Source organism: Sphaerodactylus townsendi, linkage group LG02 (genome assembly GCF_021028975.2).
Source record: "Sphaerodactylus townsendi isolate TG3544 linkage group LG02, MPM_Stown_v2.3, whole genome shotgun sequence".
NCBI lineage: Eukaryota > Metazoa > Chordata > Lepidosauria > Squamata > Sphaerodactylidae > Sphaerodactylus > Sphaerodactylus townsendi.
This window is the reverse complement of record NC_059426.1, coordinates 91265751-91289230: the sequence shown is the minus strand read 5'-3', so window position 1 is coordinate 91289230 and position 23480 is coordinate 91265751. Positions and strand designations below refer to the sequence as shown.

General features: G+C 41.3%; 1 protein-coding gene across 1 annotated transcript in view; it reads right to left on the bottom strand.

Annotated features, from left to right (window-relative positions):
* The window catches only part of LOC125426318 (F-actin-monooxygenase MICAL2-like), a 50416-nt gene extending 27800 nt beyond the window's left edge, over positions 1-22616 (bottom strand). Inside the window, exons 1-6 of the mRNA XM_048484578.1 lie at positions 22460-22616; positions 18917-19106; positions 17426-17598; positions 13194-13271; positions 7876-7973; positions 3341-4655 (exon numbers count right to left, since the gene is read on the bottom strand). Coding sequence (XP_048340535.1) covers positions 3341-4655; positions 7876-7973; positions 13194-13271; positions 17426-17598; positions 18917-19106; positions 22460-22616 — 2011 coding nt within the window. The remainder of the gene's footprint in view (positions 1-3340; positions 4656-7875; positions 7974-13193; positions 13272-17425; positions 17599-18916; positions 19107-22459) is intronic.
* Positions 22617-23480: the final 864 nt, after the last annotated feature.

Genomic DNA, 23480 nt, shown 5'->3' with positions numbered 1-23480 from the left:
AATGTCTGGTCATACACACACACACACAAAATCACAGATGTAATCAGAAGCAAATGGACTTTGTGAAGCAGTTTTTATCACTCAGCCTCATGCAATATAAATATTTTATTAATTAGGTCTAAATAAACTTCATATATTTTGCTCTCTCAAGATTATCCCACCATGAAAGATCATATATAAAAATTGAAATATCCAGTCTCTGAGGCTCAAAATTCATTCTGCAACTAACGCTCTCTGATATTTAAGCAAAGCCTGCAGGAGAAATGTTAACCAAAAGCCTTGTGACATCCCAAAGACTAACAAAATTATTTTCAAACTTAAACTTTCATGGATTAAAGCTGCTTCCTCAGATGCCTAATTCATATTCTGTATAAGGGGACAGGATAGGTTCAGAGAACATCTGTTTAGATACTTAACTTGCTGCAGATTGATGATTAACAGCCTGATTGGACTCTGTTCAGGCAGTAAGTGGTGTGTATGTGCAGCTTGAAATGATCAAGGATTTTGGACACTGATGATTTGCCATAATCGTTGTGTGAATACAGCATTTGATCGAGGTCAGGCATAACATCACATCCAACAAGGGCATTTCTCTCCCTAGGTGTACTTGACATCTATGTTGGCAATTCTCTCTAGTAAGAGATACCTTTGCATTACAAGTAGAGCGCACTGAGGCAAAGCACAGCAAAGCTTCCCCATGCATGTGTGTACTTGCAATGAAAGGATCTCAGAGCTAATCCATAGTTTCTAACTAATAAGAGGAGTGTTTAATAGTGAACTCCATTCTGGGCAGAAAAGTGTGAGAGAGGTTCTTGATTCTAATATATCTAGCTGGTGCGAGATGGAGGCTGTGTGCCGGAATGGTGGAGAGTGGAGGACAAGCAGGAAGGAAGGAAGTTATCTGAGAGTAGCAATCTACACATCAAATGGATAGTGTCAGAGTGGTAGAGAAAAGGTGTCCAGTATCTTGACCCCCTCTAGCTGATTCACTGATAAGTCCCCCTCAGTCATTGAGGCAGGAGAAAGTCCTTCACTTCCAACAAACTGCAGATGGAAGCTGTAGGGTAGACCACACAGTGACCACTATCATATGCTTTTTCTTCCTTTTGCTATGGACATAACCAAAAAAGTCTTTTTTATTGTTTTTAACTTTTCTGGCAAGCCTGAGCTCATTCTGCACTTTAGCTTCTCTGATTTCTCCTTACACATCCTGGCTATTGGTTTGAATTCCTCTTTGGTTATTTCCCCCTCTTTCCATTTCATATACATGGAATCTTAGCTCAGTGGAAAGATCTTTAGACATCCCTCCTGGTTTCCTTAGATACCTCCTATTTTTCTTCCTCATATGAACTGTTTGAAATTATGCTTTCAAGATCCCACTTTTAAGAAACTCCCACCCATCATGCCCTCCCTTCTCTTTCAGTATTTCTAATCTCAGGATCACACCCAGTAGTTTCCTAAATTTACTGAAATCAGCTTTCTTAAAGTCTAGAATGTGTGTCTGACTATGCTTGGCATCCCCTTTCCACTGTATAACAAACTCCAGGAGAACATGATTGCTCCTACCTAAGGATCCTACTACTTCCATCTCATTAACCTGGTCCTCATTGTTGATTAGGAACAGATCTAAAATGGCTGATCCTCTTATTGCCTCTTCCACTTTCTGGACCATGAAACTGTCTGCAAGGCAAGCGAGGAATTTGTTGGTCCTTATAGTCTTAGCAGAGTTTGACTCCCAACAAATATCACAATAATTGAAATCTCCCATTACTACTACTTCTCTCCTTTCTGTACATTTGGTCATCTCTTCCAGGAAGGCATCATCCAACTCTTAATCTGGCTTGGGGGGGGGGGGTCTCCAATAGAATTCTAAATTGAGATCATTGTGGTTTCCCTTCTCCTTAATTTTTACCTAGACACTCTCAACCTGCATTTAAGTCATGGACCTGCTCACTAAGGAGCGAGGGGAGATATTCTCATTGAACATCTACATGCCAGGAGAAATCCAACAGGCATGCCTTTATCCTTCAGACAACTATGATGTTAACTTAAAGCCTCACCTGTTGAATTTATTCCCATTATGTTATTGTTACAGATAGAATCTCTCTCTGGCTCATTCCGCACATACAGAATAATGCACTTTCAAACTGCTTTCAATGCTTTTTGAAGCTGTGCGGAATGGCAAAATCCACTTGCAAACAGTTGAGAAAGTGGTTTGAAAATGCATTATTTTGCATGTGTGGAAGGGGCCTCTGTGTGTGTGTGTGTGTGTGCACGCGCGCGCGCACGCGTGCGGCCAGGTTTCCATACTGTTTCTACACCTCCTGTTGTGTACATGTCACAACTGTGCCAGTTATTGTGTACATGCCACATCTGTGACAGTTGGAACAGTCTGGGGGGTTGCTGGACCAAACACTCCGAAATTTGAACACAACATAGCTCATGCCTCCCAGCGTGTTTTAAGCTAGGTAATTCGCCTGCAAGGGGAGTGAAAGAGACAGGGCCCACCCACCCTAGCAGAGGAAGGGGAACTTTAGGGAGGGACAGGGCGGGGTGCCATGCAAGGGAATGGGAGAGAGAGAGGGAAGTGAGGGGCCCCTTGCCCCTCCCCTCCCTTGCAAGCATTGTGCAATGACATATGTTCGAACTGTTCGCTTCCCCTTTTCTTTCTTTTCCACTTCACCAGACTGAGCCACAGCAACTCGTGGCCGGGCCCGCTAATAAGTAAGTAAGTAAGTAAGTAAGTAAGTAAGTAAGTAAGTAAGTAAGTAAGTAAGTAAGTAAGTAAGTAAGTAAGTAAGTAAGTAAGTAAGTAAGTAAGTAAGTATCTATCTATCTATCTATCTATCTATCTATCTATCTATCTATCTATCTATCTATCTATCTATCTATCTATCTATCTATCTATCTATCTATCTATCTATCTATCTATCTATCTATCTATCTAGATTTGGATCAAGCCAATTAAATTCTAGGGAGAGAAATGAGAAAGCATATAGCAATATATTGCAAGATTTCCACAGACAAAGAGAGGGTGAATTTTATCAGTTCCTCCACTTCCACAGTAGACATAAGATTCCCCCCATGCTCTTCCTGGGGTGGGGGGAGCCCTCTATCCCTCAGAAATAGCATTTTTCAATAGACATTTTTGATAGCAGCAAGAGCGGGGATGCAAGAAAATCATTCTCTTCAGACAGAAATCCCTTCTACCTGCAGAAGTCTTAGTTGGGATCCAACACATAGTATAGGTTCCAAACACCTATAGCAAGTTTAAATGGAGAAAAGTCAATACATTTTAAAATTATATGGCATTACCTTTCAAAAGGAGCATTTTGCTTACCCACAAATTTTCCATTGCAAGGACAACTGATTACTTCCTCAGAAGCAAAGGTGGTACTGGAGGGTACACGGGACATTAAAGAAGGGTTTTTATCTTCATTGCTCTTCATTTTACTGAACAGGTTCAAGAGATTGTTCTTCCGTACAGAACTCTCTAAAGCAGAATCAGAACTTTTGTTCTTTAGTCGTAGAGATGAATAAAGAATGTTTTCCTCGTTACAGTTACTTAAGTAATCCCTGGTAGACATCCAGGGATTCTCTTTAAGAGTAAATTTCTCTAGAAGTGTTGGCACATCATCTGCATCTGTAGGGGAAGGATATTCAAATGTATCAAGACTTTCAGATGGGCTAGTATGCATATTGTAAACAGGAAAAGATGCGTCATCAAACAAGCATTCTTCTCTTGGACTGCTGGAAAAATGAGAACTATCTGAACTACCATTTTTTAGCCCTTTTCCTGGAGTGCACAACTCAGCTGGCTTTTGCATCTGTGTGTCATGCTTCCCATGATTCTTGCTGTTTCTTAAACTGACAGTATATGGGAAATTGAAAACTGTGTTTTCAGAAGGAGGCCTGGCAGTTGTCTCTTGGTTCTTTTTCCAGACTTCAGGGGGAGATCTAAGAGGTTCTATGATGGACTTCTTTATGGCACTGGCAATTAGCTTTAGTGGTGATTTCGACTGGCCAGTGATGTGTCCTTTGGTACAGTCATCAGTATTCTTTGGACATTTGTATTCTGGCGACGTAATTGGTGAACAGTTCTCTAAGAATTTTGTAGGTCTACAACAATCGGATTGTTTGGGATTCTGTTCTAGGATTCCTTGGTCTTCCTGTTCCATTCTTGTCCCATTTAGTTTACCATCATTCAGAGCATGTAGTCCAGACTGTTGTTCTATTGACAAAGTGAGCTTCCTCATTATCTTGCTTTTACTTTTGTTTACATGCTGGTCTTTTGACAATAATGAAGTTGCCTTACTGTCCTTTTCAAAATTTACAGAAAGATCTGAGCATTTTGCAAGCAATCCTGATATCCCACATTCTTTGCACGCTGTTTGCTTTTTCAAACGTTGGTCCCCAGAATTGTAGCCCTCAGCTTTATGCTTCTTGTCAATGGGATTTGAAGTCGTGTGCCCATGATGGAAAGATTTCCTACATGCCAAAGGGCTGCTGTTTGTGGTGATTTGAAATGAATGGTGAGAAACATAGAAAGGGATTTCTTCAGGTTCCTCTGTGGCTCTCCCTTTTCTTTGAAATGCCTGACTGTGGAGTTTGAAATGTCCTGATGTAATTTCTGGATTTTTGTTGGGAGACATCAGCTATAAGAAATGCATAAATGATTATTTTGGGAGAAAAATGTAGGCAGTCATAATGATCTATTTAGAGAACATCTTCAAACAAACAAAAGAGAAAATATGCTATCCCATGCAACTGTCAAGATAGTTATGGACTTCAAGAAAGAGTCCAATAAAATGTAGAAACTCTTCCTGCATTCATAAAAAGCTCCTGGGGGACTGCCAAGATATTTATTTTTGTTCTGAAATAATTTTTATTTTGCCAACAAAAAATTACAGGACAGTAAGATGGATTAAAATAATTAAAAATAACTAAGCATAGACAATAATAACAATACCATTTAAAAATAAAAAATTAAAGAACTGGGAAAACAGGAAGGAAGGAAGAGGGGAGAAAAATGGAGGGGCAATCATAGAATCATAGAGTTAGAAGAGACCCCAAGGGCCATCAAGTCCAGCCTCCTGCAATGCAGGAAGGAGGGGGAGGGGGAAGGCTACTTCTGGAAGCTCCCAGCTCACACAGACATGCTGATCCTAGGTTTTCTCCAAACTATTGGGTCTATATGAAGCCCTTTCTACTCCACCTGTTGAATTAAAGGTCCCCAGTATCTGAGGAGGTGAGAACAGATATAAACGCTCTCTACAAGTCAGCAAAAATTGCTCCTTTCAGCAAGAATGGTTAGGAGCACTCAGGGGCTCAACTGGAATGAAATGCCATTTTCCCTGGAAGTGGACAGCCAAGATATTTGGATATTCAGATGCATGTGGCAGTTGACTTTGCAAAGCACTACAAGGGCATGGCAGATCCATAGCAGAACATTCCACATCTTAAATAATAGCTCCGTAGACACACTCCTTGCATTCTGTTTTCAGAGCTTTCTTTACATTACATTTTGTACTTTATTACAGATAGCCTCTTGCTGCTTTGCCTTTTATAATTATATCACTAAAGGCATCTGATAAATCTACTGTTTGTGTGCATTCTTTACAACTAATGTGCTATGGCTTCAGTTCAAATGTGCAAGTAATAAACTACAGATTATCAGTGGGCATAAGCCTCTACCAGACCTCAACTCTTTCTTCTGAACAGCAGACTCTATCCTTGATTAACTTGAGGAGCTACGCATAGGCAGCCACACAGCTATAGAAGGAAAGAACAACATGCACAGAAAGATACATGTGACTTCGCATCCAGGTAAAGATGCAGTCCTAGGTATGTCTCCTAAAGGGTTCAAGGTTACGCTGTATGCATCTACACTCATGTTGAATGTGTGCAATCATGTCAGTATTGGAATACACATTCATCCCAATTTTGTACCATGAGACTAGTACCTCGAAAAATCTCAGACCCAGATAGCATGTATACACATTGAATTAGCCTGCAGATGATTGTGATAATGGCTTAATATGCAAAACAGGTAATGAAAATACAGCAAACATGGACTGACTGCATGTCTGAAAACAGCTTTGATCTTCCAACAATACCTAACTAAAGTAGGGATGTGATGTGATCAAATTCAGTGGCCATTTTATTGGCAGCTGCCTAAAGTGGGTGGGAAATGCTAGATGTGAAGATGTTTCACAGATAAGCTTCAACTAGATGTTATCAGGGGTTAATGATGGGCTGCTGCACATTTAACCTCAATTCAAAAGATTGAACGCTTCACGTACAGAGACAGCATATAAGTAATGCCCAAGTTATAAGGACCTTTTTGCTAACAAGCGTTGATAATACACATAAAATGATATCCTCACCGGCGATTAATCCTGGGATAGTCACCCGAAATATCCAGGTTCCCTTGAGATCTCCTCACAGATCTGAACTGCAGAACACAGATCAGTCCTGTTTCTGGTGCTCCCCCCCCCCCCATCACGGGATTTTCCTGGACCTGCTTGTATATGCACCTTTTTGAAAAAACACTCCCATGGGAGCTAATAGGAGATGGAGGTTACACACTTGAGGGTCCATAACTTTGGCCCTGATGAACCAAACTTCACCAAACCTGGGTGGTATCATCAGGAGAGTCTCCTACTGATACCACCCAGGTTTTGTGAAGTTTGGTCCAGGGGATCCAAAGCTATGGACTCCGAAGGGGGTGCCCCCATCCCCTATTGTTTCCAATAGGAGCTAATAGGAGATGGGGCTACACATTTGAGGGTCCATAACTATGGCCCCCATGAACTAAACTTCACCAAACCTAAGTGGTATTATCAGAAGTGTCTCCTAAAGATACTACAAAATTTTGGTGCTGCTAGCTTAACAATTACACCCCTGACAGCAGGCACTCCCCCCCCCCCCCGTAAGGGGCAGACCTAGATGTCTTCACTAGAAACATGTTGCAGTGAGGATATTGGAACCTGGATGAAAAGGTGCAGATTCTTTTGAAACTTGGTTGTATCTAGATTAAATTTTCAGTGGGGATTCAGCCTAAGAGACAACCTAACTTGGTTTTCATTATAAATTCCATAATGTGTGTAATTAGACATTTTTAATTGCGCCACTGCTTTAATAAGAATGTGGTTAAATTTCAAAGGCAAATTTGGCAATCTGCGCTAAAAGCCAATAAAGGCCCTAGATCTAACTGACAGTAAGAAATAATAAAGTATTTCTTGTATCCAGAGTAACTGAGAATATTGGCACCATACCACCATTAAGGACAATCACTGAATCATATTTTGTGTGCACTGAAAGAAACAAGTTAATTTAACTATGAACTTATTCTGTGACTGTTCTATCACCTGCCAGCCTGTGCAACAATCCTGTCTTAGAACAGCTTCTCATGGCACTTTATGTTGTACTTGGTAAAGATATTGATATGTAGTCTCTGCACTCTCCATTTGCAGCAATAAAGTCACAGAGCAATTTAAAATAGCCCCTTTTACCCTAAACATACTTATAGTATGCTCTGGAACACTAACATAAAGGTTTTTTACTGCAATCATATCCTTTCTGCAGAATCCATGTGGCAGACTGATGGACAAAAGAGACAGCTAGAGGAAGCAATTAAAAAAAGGAAAGAAGTAATATCACTCATGCCAAGAATGGGTCTTCCAGAATCTATCACATTAATTCTCAATGTGGACTAAGGTGCATGAGATGTGGAATCCCTGAGACAGAGGATTAGATTCTCTGGAAACCTGTTCCATTTTGCAATAGATGAAGCAGTTGCTTAAAGCAGCATAGTTTGCTATTAAACATGGTTACAGACCCCAACACATGCATTGCCCAAAATGGGCTTCTTACTTCTGTGGGGGAGAAATCATCTTCAAAATCACTTCCAGTTCTGGCAGGGGTGTCCTTTGAAAATGGACCATGCTTCTTTGAGTACAACAGAGGAAAATCTATCAAAAGAAAAGTATATTGCAATATCATTGCCACCAAAACTAATTTTTTTTCTCAGAAAAATCTTACGAATGTTACTTTACTGCTCATATTAGCACCGTATGCAAATAGACACAAAACCACAGATCAAAATGCTGAAAACAGCTGGTGACTTCAAGTGCTTCCAAACCTCTCCCCCCTTAAAAAAACAAATTTCTAGAGAACTTAATGTTAAAAACAAAGCCACCAAGCAGAGATGCTTAGAAGGGGAAGCAATATATTCCCCCAAAAAGTACCATGAGCCAAGCTGAGGTATGGAAAGAGTTTTCATAGTTGAACTAAATTCCAGTTTCAGATTAAACTATAACAATAATAGTTTCCAGTATCCAAATCTGGCAAGAATAAGGGGGAATGGGGAGAGAGAAAAGACATACAGTCTAATCAACACAGTTTAACCAGCTCAATACCAATGTCAAGCTAGAAAGAAGGACCAATTACTTGTTACAGGGGCCACTGAGTAGAAGTCATATTGACGGAAGAATAATTTTCTCTGCTTCCTTTTCCCAATCTGAATAACTGCAAACTAAAACTTTTGCTGCTTGGGGTGTGGGGGGGGGGGGACACTCAGAGGTGCCCCTTGCAGAGGGAAAGGATATAATTTGTATTTTTCCACTAGTGGGGCACAATAGTAGCTATGAAGGAGGTGTGATTTAGATCTAGAAAACAGCACAGGGCCAAGGCCTAAACATGCTTCCCCTAGCCAATCTGGGATAAAAACAGAATTGTTCCTCCCTTACAAGCTGTCTGTGAAATTAAAACAATATCTGATCCTAGCTCTCCCACCAAGCGCTGTAGTTCTGGGGATGGGCAGAAGCTTAATAGCAAACTACAGAATAAAAGTCATTTTGTGGGCAGCTCAATGCAGGATTATTGAGCTCTACAAGCAGACCAAAATTAATTGCCACCTTTGGACTATAATCTTCTCACACAGGCAAACTTAGAAAAGTCAGTCTACAAGCAAACAATATTGACTGGCAGCAGTGAACAGAGAGACAGGCTGATCGTTCTGACCAAACCCTCAGCATTTTCACTGATCTGCTCTTTCTCAACAGCCTCCGCACAAGGGAATCCCAAACCATCTTTGCATGAACGCAATGGTTGAGGTCTGCTGCTGGTGCTGCCAATTAAGCTCAGCAGGAGCAAAGAGCTGTAGTCATCAATGACCTTTTATTTCAAACATAGCAGAAGAAAAGCTTTTGTTCACCTCAACCCAGGAGACAATGTTTATTTCAATATGGCTTCTCAGATCACATAGCTTAATATTGAATTTGTATTTTTGTCAACTGAAGTAAGTGCCAGAAATATTTATACAGTTTAGGACAAAACACATTTAGTAATATACACATGATTACTGCCCAATGCAGCACAAAGCAAGAAAAGTTACTTTGACTAGATGTCTGCATTTTCAACAAACACAATGCAGACTGAATCCTTGACTGGGGAAGGAACCTATTCACAACTGTCTGATTCTACACTAACTCTGCCATTGGTGTTTATTGAAACAACCATTTTCCCCTACATTTAACTAAGCAGAAGGGATGCACTTCACGTTTAAAGGTACTGAAACTCATGTAGTATTTATAACTGTGGGTCATTATTGAAGGTTTGCATGTATAAGCAGCCTTCAAAAACAAAGACCCACTTTTCAGGATTTCACCAATGTCTTGATGCATATCCTATCAGCACACCACAGGTGCTATATTCCATAATTTGATTAAATATGTTTGAGAGGCCAAACAGGGAGCTGAAAAGTCTCATGGAGATGAACAATGTGAGATAAGAAAATGAAAGTAAGCATACTGCATGCAGGCAGACTTTTCCCCAGATACCACATCTCCTGTTCTCACCTGGAAAGTCAGGCCAAGAACAAATAATCAGGTCTTGAAAATCATCTACATTTTATCCCCAGCAAGCTGGGTACTCATTTTACTGACCTCAGACAGATGGAAGGCTGAGTCAACCTTGAGCCAGCTACCTGAAAGTGACTTCCATTGGGATTGAACTCAGGTTGTGGGCAGAGCTTTTTGACTGCAGTACTGCAGCTTACCACTCTGCACTATGGGGCTACGGGCTCATTAATATCTGATTAATTTTAGCTGTTGGCTCATCCAGGAAGAGTGCTGAATATGCGTGAGGGAGGAAGTACCAGAACCAGATAGCAGGAGGAAGAACAGAAAATTACCATGAACAAAAGCTGGCACTGTGGAAGAGATTAATACATTTGTTTGACAGGAACACCTGAACCAGTAGAACTTTGGCTCACTGCAAATCAGTGGAAACATGGCTTGTGCTTATCTGATTTCCTGAACTGATTTCACAGTTCAGTGTTATGTCACTGCACTTAACACAGATTCCAACAGAGATCAGAGATCACCTTCTTTCTTCAGCAACATCATGAAATACATTCATATAATGGAAGAAAGTTGAACTAGATTCAGTTTTTCTTAGTGACATAAATTGGTGTTAGATATTCTATTGAATAAAGACACTGCATTTTATCCAGCTACATTAAAACAGAAAGGATACAGTTACAAATATTTGGAGATGAGGTGAATGAGATGGTGGCTTGAGAGCACATCACAGTTCATTTCATTCAGCATACCAGTTTTGGCTTGCTTATAATACTACCCTGTTTCTTTCCCATAGGCATGTAGCTCCCTCTGGAGACTCCCCAAGAGAGAGATGGATATTATAATAAAATGAAACAAAAATCAACCACAAAGCGTTTCATTAAGCAGCAAATAACCTTCCCACAAAAAAAGCTTAAAATGGCATGACATTCATACTGCCACCTTTCCATTTCCCTCTCCTCCATGGGTAAAAATGTGCCTGTTGTTGGCATAGTATCAAGTACTAACCCAATCTATCTGTGGATCCCCAATGAACTCTATTAAGCCTTAAAACTAATGAGGGGTCTCCAGCGAGTGGGGCAGAGGGAGGCTTGATGGCAAAATCAACTGCTGGGTTTTAGGTAGTCCCATATTTTATTTTCCTAATGTGTCTAGAAAAATAGTCCCAAATGATCTGAACATAACAGATGAGCTGGCTCAAGCACTATATGTGGATGTGTTCTTCTAGGAACACTAGGAACCATTACTGACAGCTACATGCAGTACCATCTGTGGCAGCATCCCACTGAAACAGATATGTGACAAGTTTCTCAACAACGCAAGTTAAGCATAGCTTGTCATGTAACACAGCTCAAATCGAGTCTCCGCGCACCACTGGAGTAAAATAGAAACCTTCTACGCAATCCACACAATCCACACTACAGAGTCATATTTGTTTATTGAAAAAAACATTCCAGCTTTTTGATTTAAAAATAATATCCAAAGAGGCACACAGAAAAAATTCTAAGAACAAATTCACTAAAAACCAATGGATAAATAATAATGTAAACTGAAGTTGCTGTATTTTTTTTTAAAAAAAATGTAATTTGATAACCAAAACACAAAAAGGTAAAAGCAGGACTCTGACTTAAAGGCAAATTACACACCCATGTCTTATTGTCAGCAGTAAATTTATCTCCCTTTCATGCAGGGCAAGTAGCACTCTTGTCCCCACTCATCAGCCTTTTTTTTTTTTTTTTGCACCATGCAGGAGTAATGCATTTCCTTGCAAATGGCATTCTCCTGCCCTGGATTTGTGCTGTCACTATGACATGTTGCCCGTTGGTTGTTCCACATCGACAAAATTTGCATGATGAATTAGCATGGAAAAGTTGTGCCTGCACATATCAGTGTCCTGCAGCACATATGCTCTTTCTTCCTCCCTCATAAAACTTCTAGGGCTCTTTACTTAAAGCCTGCTGGGCGGAGCGGGGAGGGGGCAATACAAAAGTTCTTAAAAAAATTTCAATGGAACATAACATACATATATCAATACTTTATTAGTTAACTAACTAAATAACTAATACTAACCACTGATATATCGATATATTGATACATTGATGTTACTGCCAGTGTGAAACAGTTAATTCCATGGTATGCATGAAGAAGACAGCAAAATCACTTCCCTCACATGCCACAATAATGGGACTTTTTCTGCTGGGAAACTTCATTGATCACAAATAAGCGTAGGGAAACCTGGCAAGGCTTTGAGCCATTCTGCCAGCAGAGCTGGCGGCGCCCCACAAACCTTCCAGGGAACCGCATAAACTCCCAATCAAAGTAGATTTCACAAAATAAGTATTCATGTAGTATTCATGTAGTAATTCACTGATGGTCAGTAGTTGAACAAAGGATTTCAAGTTGGAAGGAGTGGGATCCCCCCCCCCCAATATGTTGTTGCAGGCATGGCAGGCAATGAGCTCTCCAGGGCTGGCAGAAGCCATGATTGATCCCCAGAGGTTTTACAATTGCAGTTCACAGATATTTGGCACATTTTCCACATTACTAATACATCAATGCATCAGTGTATGACAAAATAAACGAAAAATAATAAAATAAATTAAAATAAAATTCACCAGAAGCCACTTGACCAGAGAACAAAAATGGAGATTGTAGGGGACTTGGAGAGGGCTGGCTAGAAAAGGGTGGGGGGAATTATGCAAGTGTAGGAGGGTTGGGGAAATGAGAAGAGAGGAGGGATGAAAAAACCCAAAGGAGGCATTGCGCATACATTTACTTTGCCTTCCCTGCAAAGGGGGGGGGGGGAATGCTGGGTTTTTCCCACACTTTTAAAAAAGTGTTTTCACTTCAGAGCAGTTGCATAAGGAAAAATCTAACCACAATCATATATTGAAGCTGATGTGTAATTAAAAATCTGATCCAACGCAGAAGGCTGCTTGAAGCGAGAACACATCGGGGCATAATGGACCAAACTCAGATAAAACAATTTCACAGCAAAAAGCTGGAAAGACACCAAAACAGTAAAATCAACTGTGTATCAGCAATAATATCAGACCCAGTAAATCAGCAATTTTAAACCATTTTTAAGAGCCTTCTAAAAATAATGATTTACAAGCCTTTAGAGGAGGAGACTTTCTGGGGAAAGAAGAAACTCTACTCTGTAGAGATGAGAGTTAAAAAGACCTTACATTCTATGATGTTTCCCCACTCGCTCAACTGAAAAGTTGCTTGTGCAGAAACTGTAGATCCTGAGGCCAGGAACTCAAATTTAACTTGAACAAGACAAACATTTGGCAGGGACAGTAGAACAATGAAAATAGGACAGCTTACTTGATTGAATTTTTTTCTTCCAGCTTTGGGACTTTTTGAATACTGTGGAGTCATGAAGACTGTTTGCTCTTTGCAGAACTAAAGAGAGAGAGGTAACAATTCAAAGCAGTCATAATTACAGAAGATAGGCAACTAAAAACATATGTCTGATCTCTTTCAATAGACATCCCATCATTTTTCACTAAAGGACATCACTGTTTGTTCCTTTTGCTTGAAGTCCATCTTTCAATTGCATCTTCCAGCCTGGAACTGAAATTTCATGGACAGCTGTGGCCATGGTACACATGATTGGCTGCTAGGCAACTCCCCACTCCCCCAAGCTTCTGTAACACACCAGTGAGAACTAACCCATGACCTTGTATCACCAAATAGTTGGGTCATTACATAATGCTAACACAGGCCAACATTGCCCAGGTTGTCCATTTTAATTAAGAAATCCTTCATTATGGGCATTCCTGTAAATATTATGCTCTAAAGTAGTTTTAGTGTCATAGGAAAACTCCTTACCTCTAAGAAACAGGACCCGGACCTGGATGGCTCAGGCTAGCCCAATTTTGCCAGACCTCAGAAGTTCAGAATGGTCGACTTTGCTCAGTCCTTGGATGGGAAACCAAGTTGCTACGCAGAGGCAGGTGATAGCACACTGCTTCTGAGTACCCTTTGCCTTAAAAACCCTATGGGGTCTTTGTAAGCCAGCTGTAACTTGACAGCACTTTCCAACAACAGGAACAACCAAAGTACACATTTACAATGTTACCATAGCACCACGGCCTTAGAACTGCCAATTTAAGATTTTCCATGCAGATTCATGTGTAAATATTCATTCACCACTAGAGGGCAACATTAATCCACCAGTACTTTCACAGATCCTCTATCAGCTACCTAAAGTTTTCTATTTCAGTTTACCAGAATCTTACATCTCAAGAGCTCATTTGTGCTCTACCAGTTCTATGGCTCTTACTGCTTTCTCGTGCATGTATGTTTTTTCACACTTATGCAAAAAGAAGACAATGAGCATTTGTCCCCCTTTTTTTGGAAGGTTATTTATCACCCCAAGCATTCCCACAGGAAACACAAGAACACAATAAATGCAATTCTTCAAGAAGTAGTTTGAAGAAAAAGCCAAGTCACATTGCTCAGCCTCATAAACAACATGGACATGAAAGTCCGTGCAATGATAGGATTAGGAAGGCTCAGATAAGTCAACTAAGTAGGGCAAGCACAGCCGAAAGGGGTGGAGAGCATATGAGCTATCATGTGACGTGCTGAGAAGGAAGAAGAGTTTTGCGATAAGAGACCTGGAAACTGATGGGAGCAGCCTTTGCAATTAGATCATGTTCTGGGAAAGAAACTTAAGTTTACTAGCAATAGTTTGGACACAACTGAGAGGGGAAGAATCAACTACTATTATTTCAAATGGACTTCTTCAATTACATTTGAGCTAGAGTCTCTAAGGCACTTTTGGTGGTATCTGTGAAAATGCCCCACTGTCATTGTAAGAATTAGACTGTGCATTTACAATCTCTCTTGGGAAAAATAACTTTCTTGTGAAGATCCTGCTGGAAACAGAAAACCTTGAGGTGAAACATTGAAATTTGTTTTGAATTCTGGCAACATTGTAATATATGTTATCTCCTTATCAGTTCAATCTATATGCAGAATATATCATAAGGAAAGCTGAATTAGATTTAGATGAAGGTGGAGTGAAAACTGGTACAACAAACATTAACAATTTGAGATATGTAAATGACACTGCATTACTGGCAGAAAAAAAGCAAAGACTTGAAATACCGTATATACTCCTGTATAAACCGAGTTTTTCAGCCCTGTTTAAAGGCTGAGAAAAGTCCCCTCGGCTTATATGCTAGTCACCATTTTCTATCAATCACAAGGAGGCTGGGGACGGGGGCGGGACAACCTCCCTGCCTCCAGGAAGCCGCTTGTTGCTGCCCTCCTCGGAGGGTGAAGGGGGAACCCGGGGAACCCTGGCTGGGTGCCTGGCTGGGCTTGGTCAAACCCCAGGAGGCAGAGGGAGCTCCTTATTTGAGCAGTGACATCAGGGGGAGTCACTGCCCAAATAAGGAGCTCCCTCTGCCTGCTGGCTGGGTTTGACAAAAAAAACAAACCACTCTCTCTTGAGTGATTGAGAGAGAGCGAGAGAGAGAGAGAGAGAGAGAGAGAGAGAGAGAGAGAGTAGGGAAAGGGAGGGGAAGAGAATATCAGTGAGATATGTGCCTTAAAGGCTGTTGTTGGGCAGAGTTAAGATGGCAGCAAAAGGAGAGAGTTGAGACTTCAGGAAGCAACTGCACATCAGGCACTGGACTGCTCCTGATGTGTAAACAGAGAAATGTGAGGAGAGTCCTCTGCTAGCCCATTGCGCAGAGAAGAGGCCCGAGATAAGAATTCCCTGCGTAATTAGTCAATGTGTCTACAGTTAGGAGCAATTTCCTCCTACGGAACAACTTGTTCTCAATTTCACTCACTCCTGACACATTGTATCTTCACCTCAAGGTGACCTCAAGGGAGAAGAAATAAAGACTTTTTCAACATTATCATTTAAGAGAAGTTGGCTCAAAAATGGATCGGAAGAAACATCATGGTAAAAGTACTCAGAAAAGTGTGGAGGAAAAATGAAGAAAAAATGTTTCTGGAACCAAACACAGGAAAAAAGTGCAGACTTCACAGAAAAAACAACTTGAACAGAAAAGGTCACACCTACAATATTCAGGTTCAGTCATAATATTTTAGGTACATTCTGCAATTCTGTTATGCAGCATCACAAACCCTTCCTCCTCTGAAGAAACTTTCCAACAATTTCTCAGAGCTTCTTCAAGCATCAGAACCTAAAATGAGTGATGTGCTGAAATCTCCATATCCCTGCAATAGTAGCCAATTGGAGTTCAGGAAATAAGTAGCTTAGAGAGAAAGCACTATCCCAAGAAACCAAGCTCATTTCTATGCTTTCAGTCCACAGCAGCACAGTTATGAGTGGTAAGAGTTTGCCTTGCCATCCCTGAGAAGACCAGATACGCTCCCTTAATGCCTGTGGATGAGATGCTATGATGTGTTTTATATGTTTTTATTTACCATATATACTTGAGTATAAGTCACCCCGAATATAAGTTGAGGCACCTAATTTTACCACAAAAAACTGGGAAACTTATTGACTCGAGTATAAATCTAGAATGGGAAATGCATCAGCTACTGGTAAATTTCAAAAATGAAATAGATACCAATAAAATTCATGAAGGTATCTCACTGGTTGTAAGAAAAGTTGACTAAAAGCAATCTTCATGATCAGAGGATGAAAAGGATGAAGGCAATAAGGGAGACTGCCTGGCTGCTTCATGGTATAGACTGTGAGTACCCACAAGGCCTCCCTCAAAAATCGCTTGTGAACAGTGTATGCTTTTATCCTTGCATGTTCAGGGACATATTTTATTCAAAGGTAAGATTTAGCCATTAGGAAGAATTACAGTGTCTCTTTGTCTCCTACCACACTTGCTAAATAGCACAGAGGGTATTTCTGTCCTTAGAACTGTAAGACCCTCTCTTTTCAGCTTTAATTTGTACTGCTTTACAGAGAGGAATTTGCACAGAAGCTCAGCTTGACCTGATTTACTAGTAACAAATCTTGACTTGCATTTTGCAGTCTTTAAATGCTACAAGTGCAATGGAATCTCTCTCCAAGAAGATGCCATGCCTGTCAGAACACAAATTTCAAGGGCACAGAGTAATACCTAACACGGCATTCAGAGCCAATAGAGCAACTCTAATTGCAAAAACTGTGGCTTTATCAAAGCTGGAGGATTTATAAGCCTAGCTGTACATAAAAACACAAAAGGGAATGGTGAATTTAATACTCAAAGTTGGATGCAGGCAAAATGCTTCTGCCACAGCTGGTGTGATCGCCTTTCTCAGTGTGCCACACCTCCGGTGGCCATCTTGGAATTACTGTATATACTCAAGTATAAGCCAAGGGGGGCTTTTTCAGCATTAAAATGTGCTGAAAAAGTCGACTTATACTCGAGTATATATGGTAATTATTTGGTATTGTGTTTAATGAACTGTTTTTTGTGTGGATGGTCTTGCTCTCCTTTCAGTTTTAAAGAAGAACCTACAGCACTGCAACCTGCTCAGTAGAATACAGCTAGGTGCGACAGGATAGACTGAAGGCTTAGCATCTTTGAGTAACAATAGAAACACAACATTTGCTATTTTAAATCTCTTACCATTTACAGATTTGGACATGGCATGGCCTTCTTCTTTTCGGACCGAACTCTTATTCAAGGACAGAAGGCTCGGTGAAGATGGAGTGAAGCTCCTGGTCTCAGATGATGAAAGTTGCCTCTTGTTAAACTCAGAACTGGATGAATCACCACAAAATTCAGATTCTTGTTCAGAGCTACAAGACAAAGAATGAACACAGGAATTAAGCAAGGCCAGCAAATGGTATAAGACAACTAATAATATTTCCAGCTGCAGTTTGGAGTGATATTTTGTGTGAGCAGCTGCTGGCTGTGATTTAAATATTCCTCATAATTTAGTAAGACCAGTTATTATTATACAATTCTTCTTGGGAACCTGGGATGGTTGAATTTTGCACTAAAATTTGAACTCTTTTTTAAAATAAAAATTATTTTTGGCGATCCAAAGGCTTTTCCACCAGCATGTTTTCCTTACCTTTGTGTGCTAGTGCAATATTGTTATACCAGTTCTAGACAGAAAATTTTGCATCAGCTATTTCTGGGGAAAGGCATAAAAGGTCTTTCCGAAACTAACATAAAGCCTTTTCCTCCCTGCTTCTAGGATGAATGTACAAATATTGGTAATATAATTTCACTGCATTCCTAAAGCCTGCAAGTGCAAGTTTCCCATAGCCACAGAGACCATCCTTAAAACATGTCCTTAATAAATATGTGAGTCTGCTTAGCTGTTGGCACACTTTAGCCCATTTTAACTGCTAGCTAATCCCTTGTGAGAGCCAGCATGGTGTAGTGGTCAAGGTGTAAGACTAGGACCTGTGAAACTCAAGTTCAAATCCTCACTTGCACCATGGAAGCTTGCTGGGTGACTTTGGACCAATCACACTTTCAGACCTGATCCTGGCTAGTATTTGGATAGGAGACCTCCAAGGATTGTGAGGTGGGAGGCAGGTGATGGCAAACCACCTTCTAACATCTCTTGCTTTCAAAAGTCTATGAGGCCACCACAAGTCAGCTTTGAGTTGAAGGCAGAATTTGTCACAACTTCACAACTTCTCCCACTTTTGAAGGGTGACTTAATTTAAGAATGGTTTCTCAAACCTATAAGTGGAATAGGGGAGATGATACAAAATCTCTTGTTACCCAGTGCAGAAGTGCAAAGAATATCCTTTACAGTCAGCATATATAATTGTTAAGCTCACAATAGGAGATATATATATTCATGGAATTCTAACATTCCTTACTTCAGTACTGCAAGTTTTACAAGAATTTTTTAAAAAATTGTAACCAAACTTGATTCAAACTGAACTTGATTGTTTGGGATGTAAAGATTTCCTGCAAATGAATCATATAAATATGCAAGGTTTACAGCAGCTGTAAAGATTAATGTTCTTGAGTCATCATCCTTCCTTCCTCCATGCTACCACTTGTGTTTATGGAGCAAATTGTAGGACATCCTCAGGAACTGCAAACTTGCCAACTACCATCAATCACCAAACCATAAGAATTCCAAAGTACCTGCTTCCATCACTGGTTACCATAACCCGGACAGCCAGAAGGTTGTGTTCAGTCATCTCTTCTTCTGGGATAACTTTTACGGAGGCCCATTCTGAGGATACAGAGACGTCTTTTCCTATAAAGTCAGTTTCAGAGACATTTTTGCACTTCTTTGAAGAAGTTGGCTCATCTTTTGGATGATAGCAGCAATCTAGAGTAGAAAACAAAAAAAGCCTCTTTGTATCATAGTATAATAGTGTCATGTAATTTATTCAGGGATGCTTCAAATGTTGCACAGGACCTGGGGAAAAGGAAATGTCAACTGTTCGTACTTCTTCTTTCTGTACTTTTAGAATTACCTGACTATCAAAATTAGTCTGCCTTTTAAGAACAGAAGAAGTAATTTTCCATCTGATATGGATCCAAATGCAGGGACATACTGCCCACAGTGACATATGGGGTCATATGACCCCAGGCAGCCGCCATTGGGTCACCTGGGGGGGGGAATCATCCCCCACACTAGCCTGGGCTGTGCTTGCCGCCTGCTGGCTGGCTTGGCTTTCCTTGCACAGCAGCAAGGCAGCGGGTTTGCTGCAGATGGGCCAGGTGCAGCCCGCTCCGCAGGCCTTTTTTGTCCTTTGCTGGGCCAGCTGGCAGCAGCTGGGTTCAATGGCCCGGCAGCAGGCACTGGCTGGGAGAGCTGGTGTGCCATGTGTAACATGCGCACAGGCAGTTGGCCCCCTCAGCCAGCTTGGTGAGTGTGACATGCTGCTGCCAAAGCCAGAGGGGGCACACTGCACAGGCGTTGGAAGTTGAGGAGTGGGAAATGGAAAGTGGCATGGCTGCGGCTGGAGGTACTGTACTGGCCAGCCATGCATGAGGTGCTCCACGTGGCACACTACAGCCCCGGCAGCCAACAAGGCACAGCACCCATCTGCGCCACTGCCCTGTGAGCCCTCCAATCCACTCTCCAGGCTCCAGCTGCAAGTAGGTGCGTGTGCCCCCGCACCAGATTCCTTCCTTCTAGACCTGGACTGGGGTCCTGGCTTTTGCATTTTTAATACAACAGCTAGAGGCAAGCTTGGTAAGTACCACATCTTTTGTTGTGGCCGGGGCATCAGGATCTCTGTCCCCACTCCAACAAGGATTCTCCTGATGCCATGTGTTCAGTTCCAGGTAAAAACATGTTGGTTTTCCTAGGCTTTAAGCTGATTTGGGGTGTGTGTGTGTGTGTGTGTGTGTGTGTGTGTGAGAGAGAGAGAGAGAGAGAGAGAGAGAGACAGAGACAGAGACAGAGACAGAGAGAGACAGAGAGAGAGGGGTGGGTGGGGGTGTGGGGGGAGAGTCATTTCATTTTTCTTCCTCAAACTTTGCAGAGTTCATTAAACCAAAATGTTAATGGTTTTTAAATTGCTTCAGAGAGCTCCAGCTATTGGGCTTACATTGCTGCATGGCTTAATTGCTGGTCTCAGAGTCCTTATTTCCAAGTATTATTTATTCTTATACAAGGTATATATAAATTCCTATTGTAATAGAACCACACAACAGGACAGCACAATCTGAAATTCAATGTGTGTAACTACTGTGAAAAATATGACTAGAAATTTGTCCCTTTCCGTCCCTCCGTCCCTCCGTCCCTCCCTCCATTCCTTCCTGGCTCTGTGTTGTGTTTCCAGTGCTGGGGGGCAACTGGGGGTGCTGAATATAACACCATAAAATGTTTTCACAGCAGTATTAAACATTTTTGAAAGCATTTTAAGCCATATGACGCTTAGAACACTTAAAAATGTTATAACAGTTTTTAAACATTTTGAAAGCATTTTGAAAATGTCACATTTTTTTTATTTCTGCTGTGTGGCATTGCTGTGTTCAGAGTTGTGAGTTGGGACATGTTCCACAATGTGATGGTGACTTTGAGATGACCTGGTGCAAAAAATCATTGTTTGGTCATGGTGGGGGAGGGTGGCTGCCCATCCGGTGGGGAGGGGGCCTCTGGAAAACTCAGATTTTATCCCAGGCTACATTTTCTCTAGATACACTTCTGTCCAAATGTCTTCAAAGATGAGTTACAAAAACTAATAAGCAGTTTGAATCACTTGACCTGTTAGTGCTGCTCAAGAGAGTTTGTGAAGTGCAGATTCGTTAACATGAGAACTCTGAACTGTAACCTGGGCTTATAAAGTCAGATACTAATCTAGTCTAGGAAATGTGAAGAATGTTAGTTATGCACTTGATGGAGTGTTTACAATTGTGGGCTTTCCTTTAATAAACATCTGTTTAAAATGCAAAGCCAGTTTATAAAGTAAGGTATTCTTGTACTATATTGTCACACATTCACAAGGCCAAAGAATGAAGGGATTTTTATGTGCTCAGGCAGATCCCTGACCATTCAAAGTGCCAAAAACCCACCCACCCAGTTCCTTTAAATCGGTTGTTGTTAAGTGTACTATCATTTGTCATAGCTGTTTGTGGGTTGCACATGGGTGGTGATCTGCTGAAAGGGGGAACTGAGGGAGCTCCCCTGTTAGTACACCTCCTTAAGAGGTAGGGGTAGAACAAGCCAATGGTTGGGACACCCCGCAGGGGGCTAAGGTGCTTGTGCCCCTAGCGGGTGTTGGAGGGGGCACCAGTCACGGGCACTTCACCGGTCTGGGTATGCCTCACTCTAACTCTTTGCTGAGGTACAGATTCCTCCAGCAGGCGGACTGGAGGAGCCGGTTTACTCTGGGGGACAGCGCTCGGGCTGTTCAGAGGCTTGGATCACCTCCCCATGCTGCGCCATCATGCTTTCCTGAACCTTCTGTCAATAAAATTCTACGGCTATGGCCTATTTTCTTACCCACACCAAAAAGTTGTCTGGTGTTTTATTGTACTGCTGGGGGCTTAGGTAACTGGAGTGAAGGGCCACACCTCTACCTACAATGCTGCAAAACCTTTCTGATGTGTTTACTCAAAGATTTTAGAAAACTGGATTGTATGAGGATGTGGCTGGAAAAAAATGATTGTAGGTAAAGTTACTCCCTTGTGCAAGCACCAGGTTATTATTGACCTATGGATTGATGTCACATCATAACACTTACTAAGCAGAACTTTGTATACAGAGTGGTCTGCCACTGCCTTCCCAAGTTGTCTACACTGTACCTCAGCAAGCTGGGTACAAATTTTACCAACGTTGGGAGGTTTGAAGGCCAAGTCAACCTTGAGCTGGCGACCTGAAACAAACTTCTGTCAGGATTGAACTCAGATCATGAGCAGAGCTTTGACTGAAGTTTTGAAACTTACCACTCTGCACTATGTTGTTCCTCTATTTTTACTGTATGTTGATGGATTTCTAAAACCAGCTGAACATGGCAGAATCTGGTGTGTTAAAAGGTAGCCAAGAGGACAAACCATTGGGTAAATTTTAATGTCTTCAGCTCATTGCAGAGGTTCATATTAGAGCTTGTAGTATTAATTACTTATGCAGTTGCTATATAGAAGATAAACAAAACCAAAGAGTAGGAAACAAAGTGTAACAGGCAAAGGACTACACCCCAGAGATTATGATGCTGCTTGAATATTTGCCTGTGGGATAGTTTTGAGCAGCTGTTCCATGCCTATAATTATCACAGCTTTCCTCTACATTCTCAAACTGCCATCCTATGCATCTTTTGGCATGTACACAAAAGGCAGGCACTGAAAAAGCTCTCCAACTGATAATGGAAGCATAGCGCAGGACCATGTATGTAATCATCTAGGTCTAAACTGGAACCCTGACAATGGTTTCTCCTTCAGTTATTCTTTCTGCTTCTTGCTACCAGTTTTCATTAAACAACGGAGTATGATCACAGCAAGCTGTGGTATGGTTACCCTGTCCTTAATTTCCAGTGACCTCACACAGCTTCTTTGTTATGAACACAGAATATCTCAGCAGGTCACGGATAAAAAAAGAAAGAAAGAAAGAAAAACACACCTCAGAGGATTTTGATGCCTTGTTCCCCGCCCCCCTACAAAAACAGAAGAAAGGGTTCATTTTGTTCACTTTTCAAGAACAGGTTATAACTGAAAGAAGACAAAAATCAATTCTCAGTAGCAGAAGTAATTTTCAAGAAAACGATAATCTTTTGTTACAACCCAATTAAGTAGCCTCACTCACAGACTCAGAGCAATAAGGAAAGAGAGTTCAGTCCAGAAACAGTAGGGTGCCCCATAATCAATGTGATTCAAGAGTCACCTATGATTTCCCATTGATTTCAGTCAACCTTAGGTACAGTACTCTCTTAGGCCTGTGTGAATAGGCCACAAATACTACAGGATTATGCCTCTGATCCCCATTGCTAGTCCTAGCTGAGCTTGATAGACCTATAGAGATGACTGGATTTGAAAACACATTTACCAAGCACTTCTTAAGGGAACATCAATATGAGAATTTCAAAGTCGGTGTGTTTTGGCTCAGCCCATGTGGTTGAGCTTCTTTTCTTTGAATTCCACTTGCTGGCTACCCAAATATGCCAGCAGGATGAGTAGGAAGCAGGAAAGAGTTGGCATCATGGAAAGGGGAGTTGAGGAGTAAGGCATTGGTGGCAGTGACCGTCGCCTTGGGCGA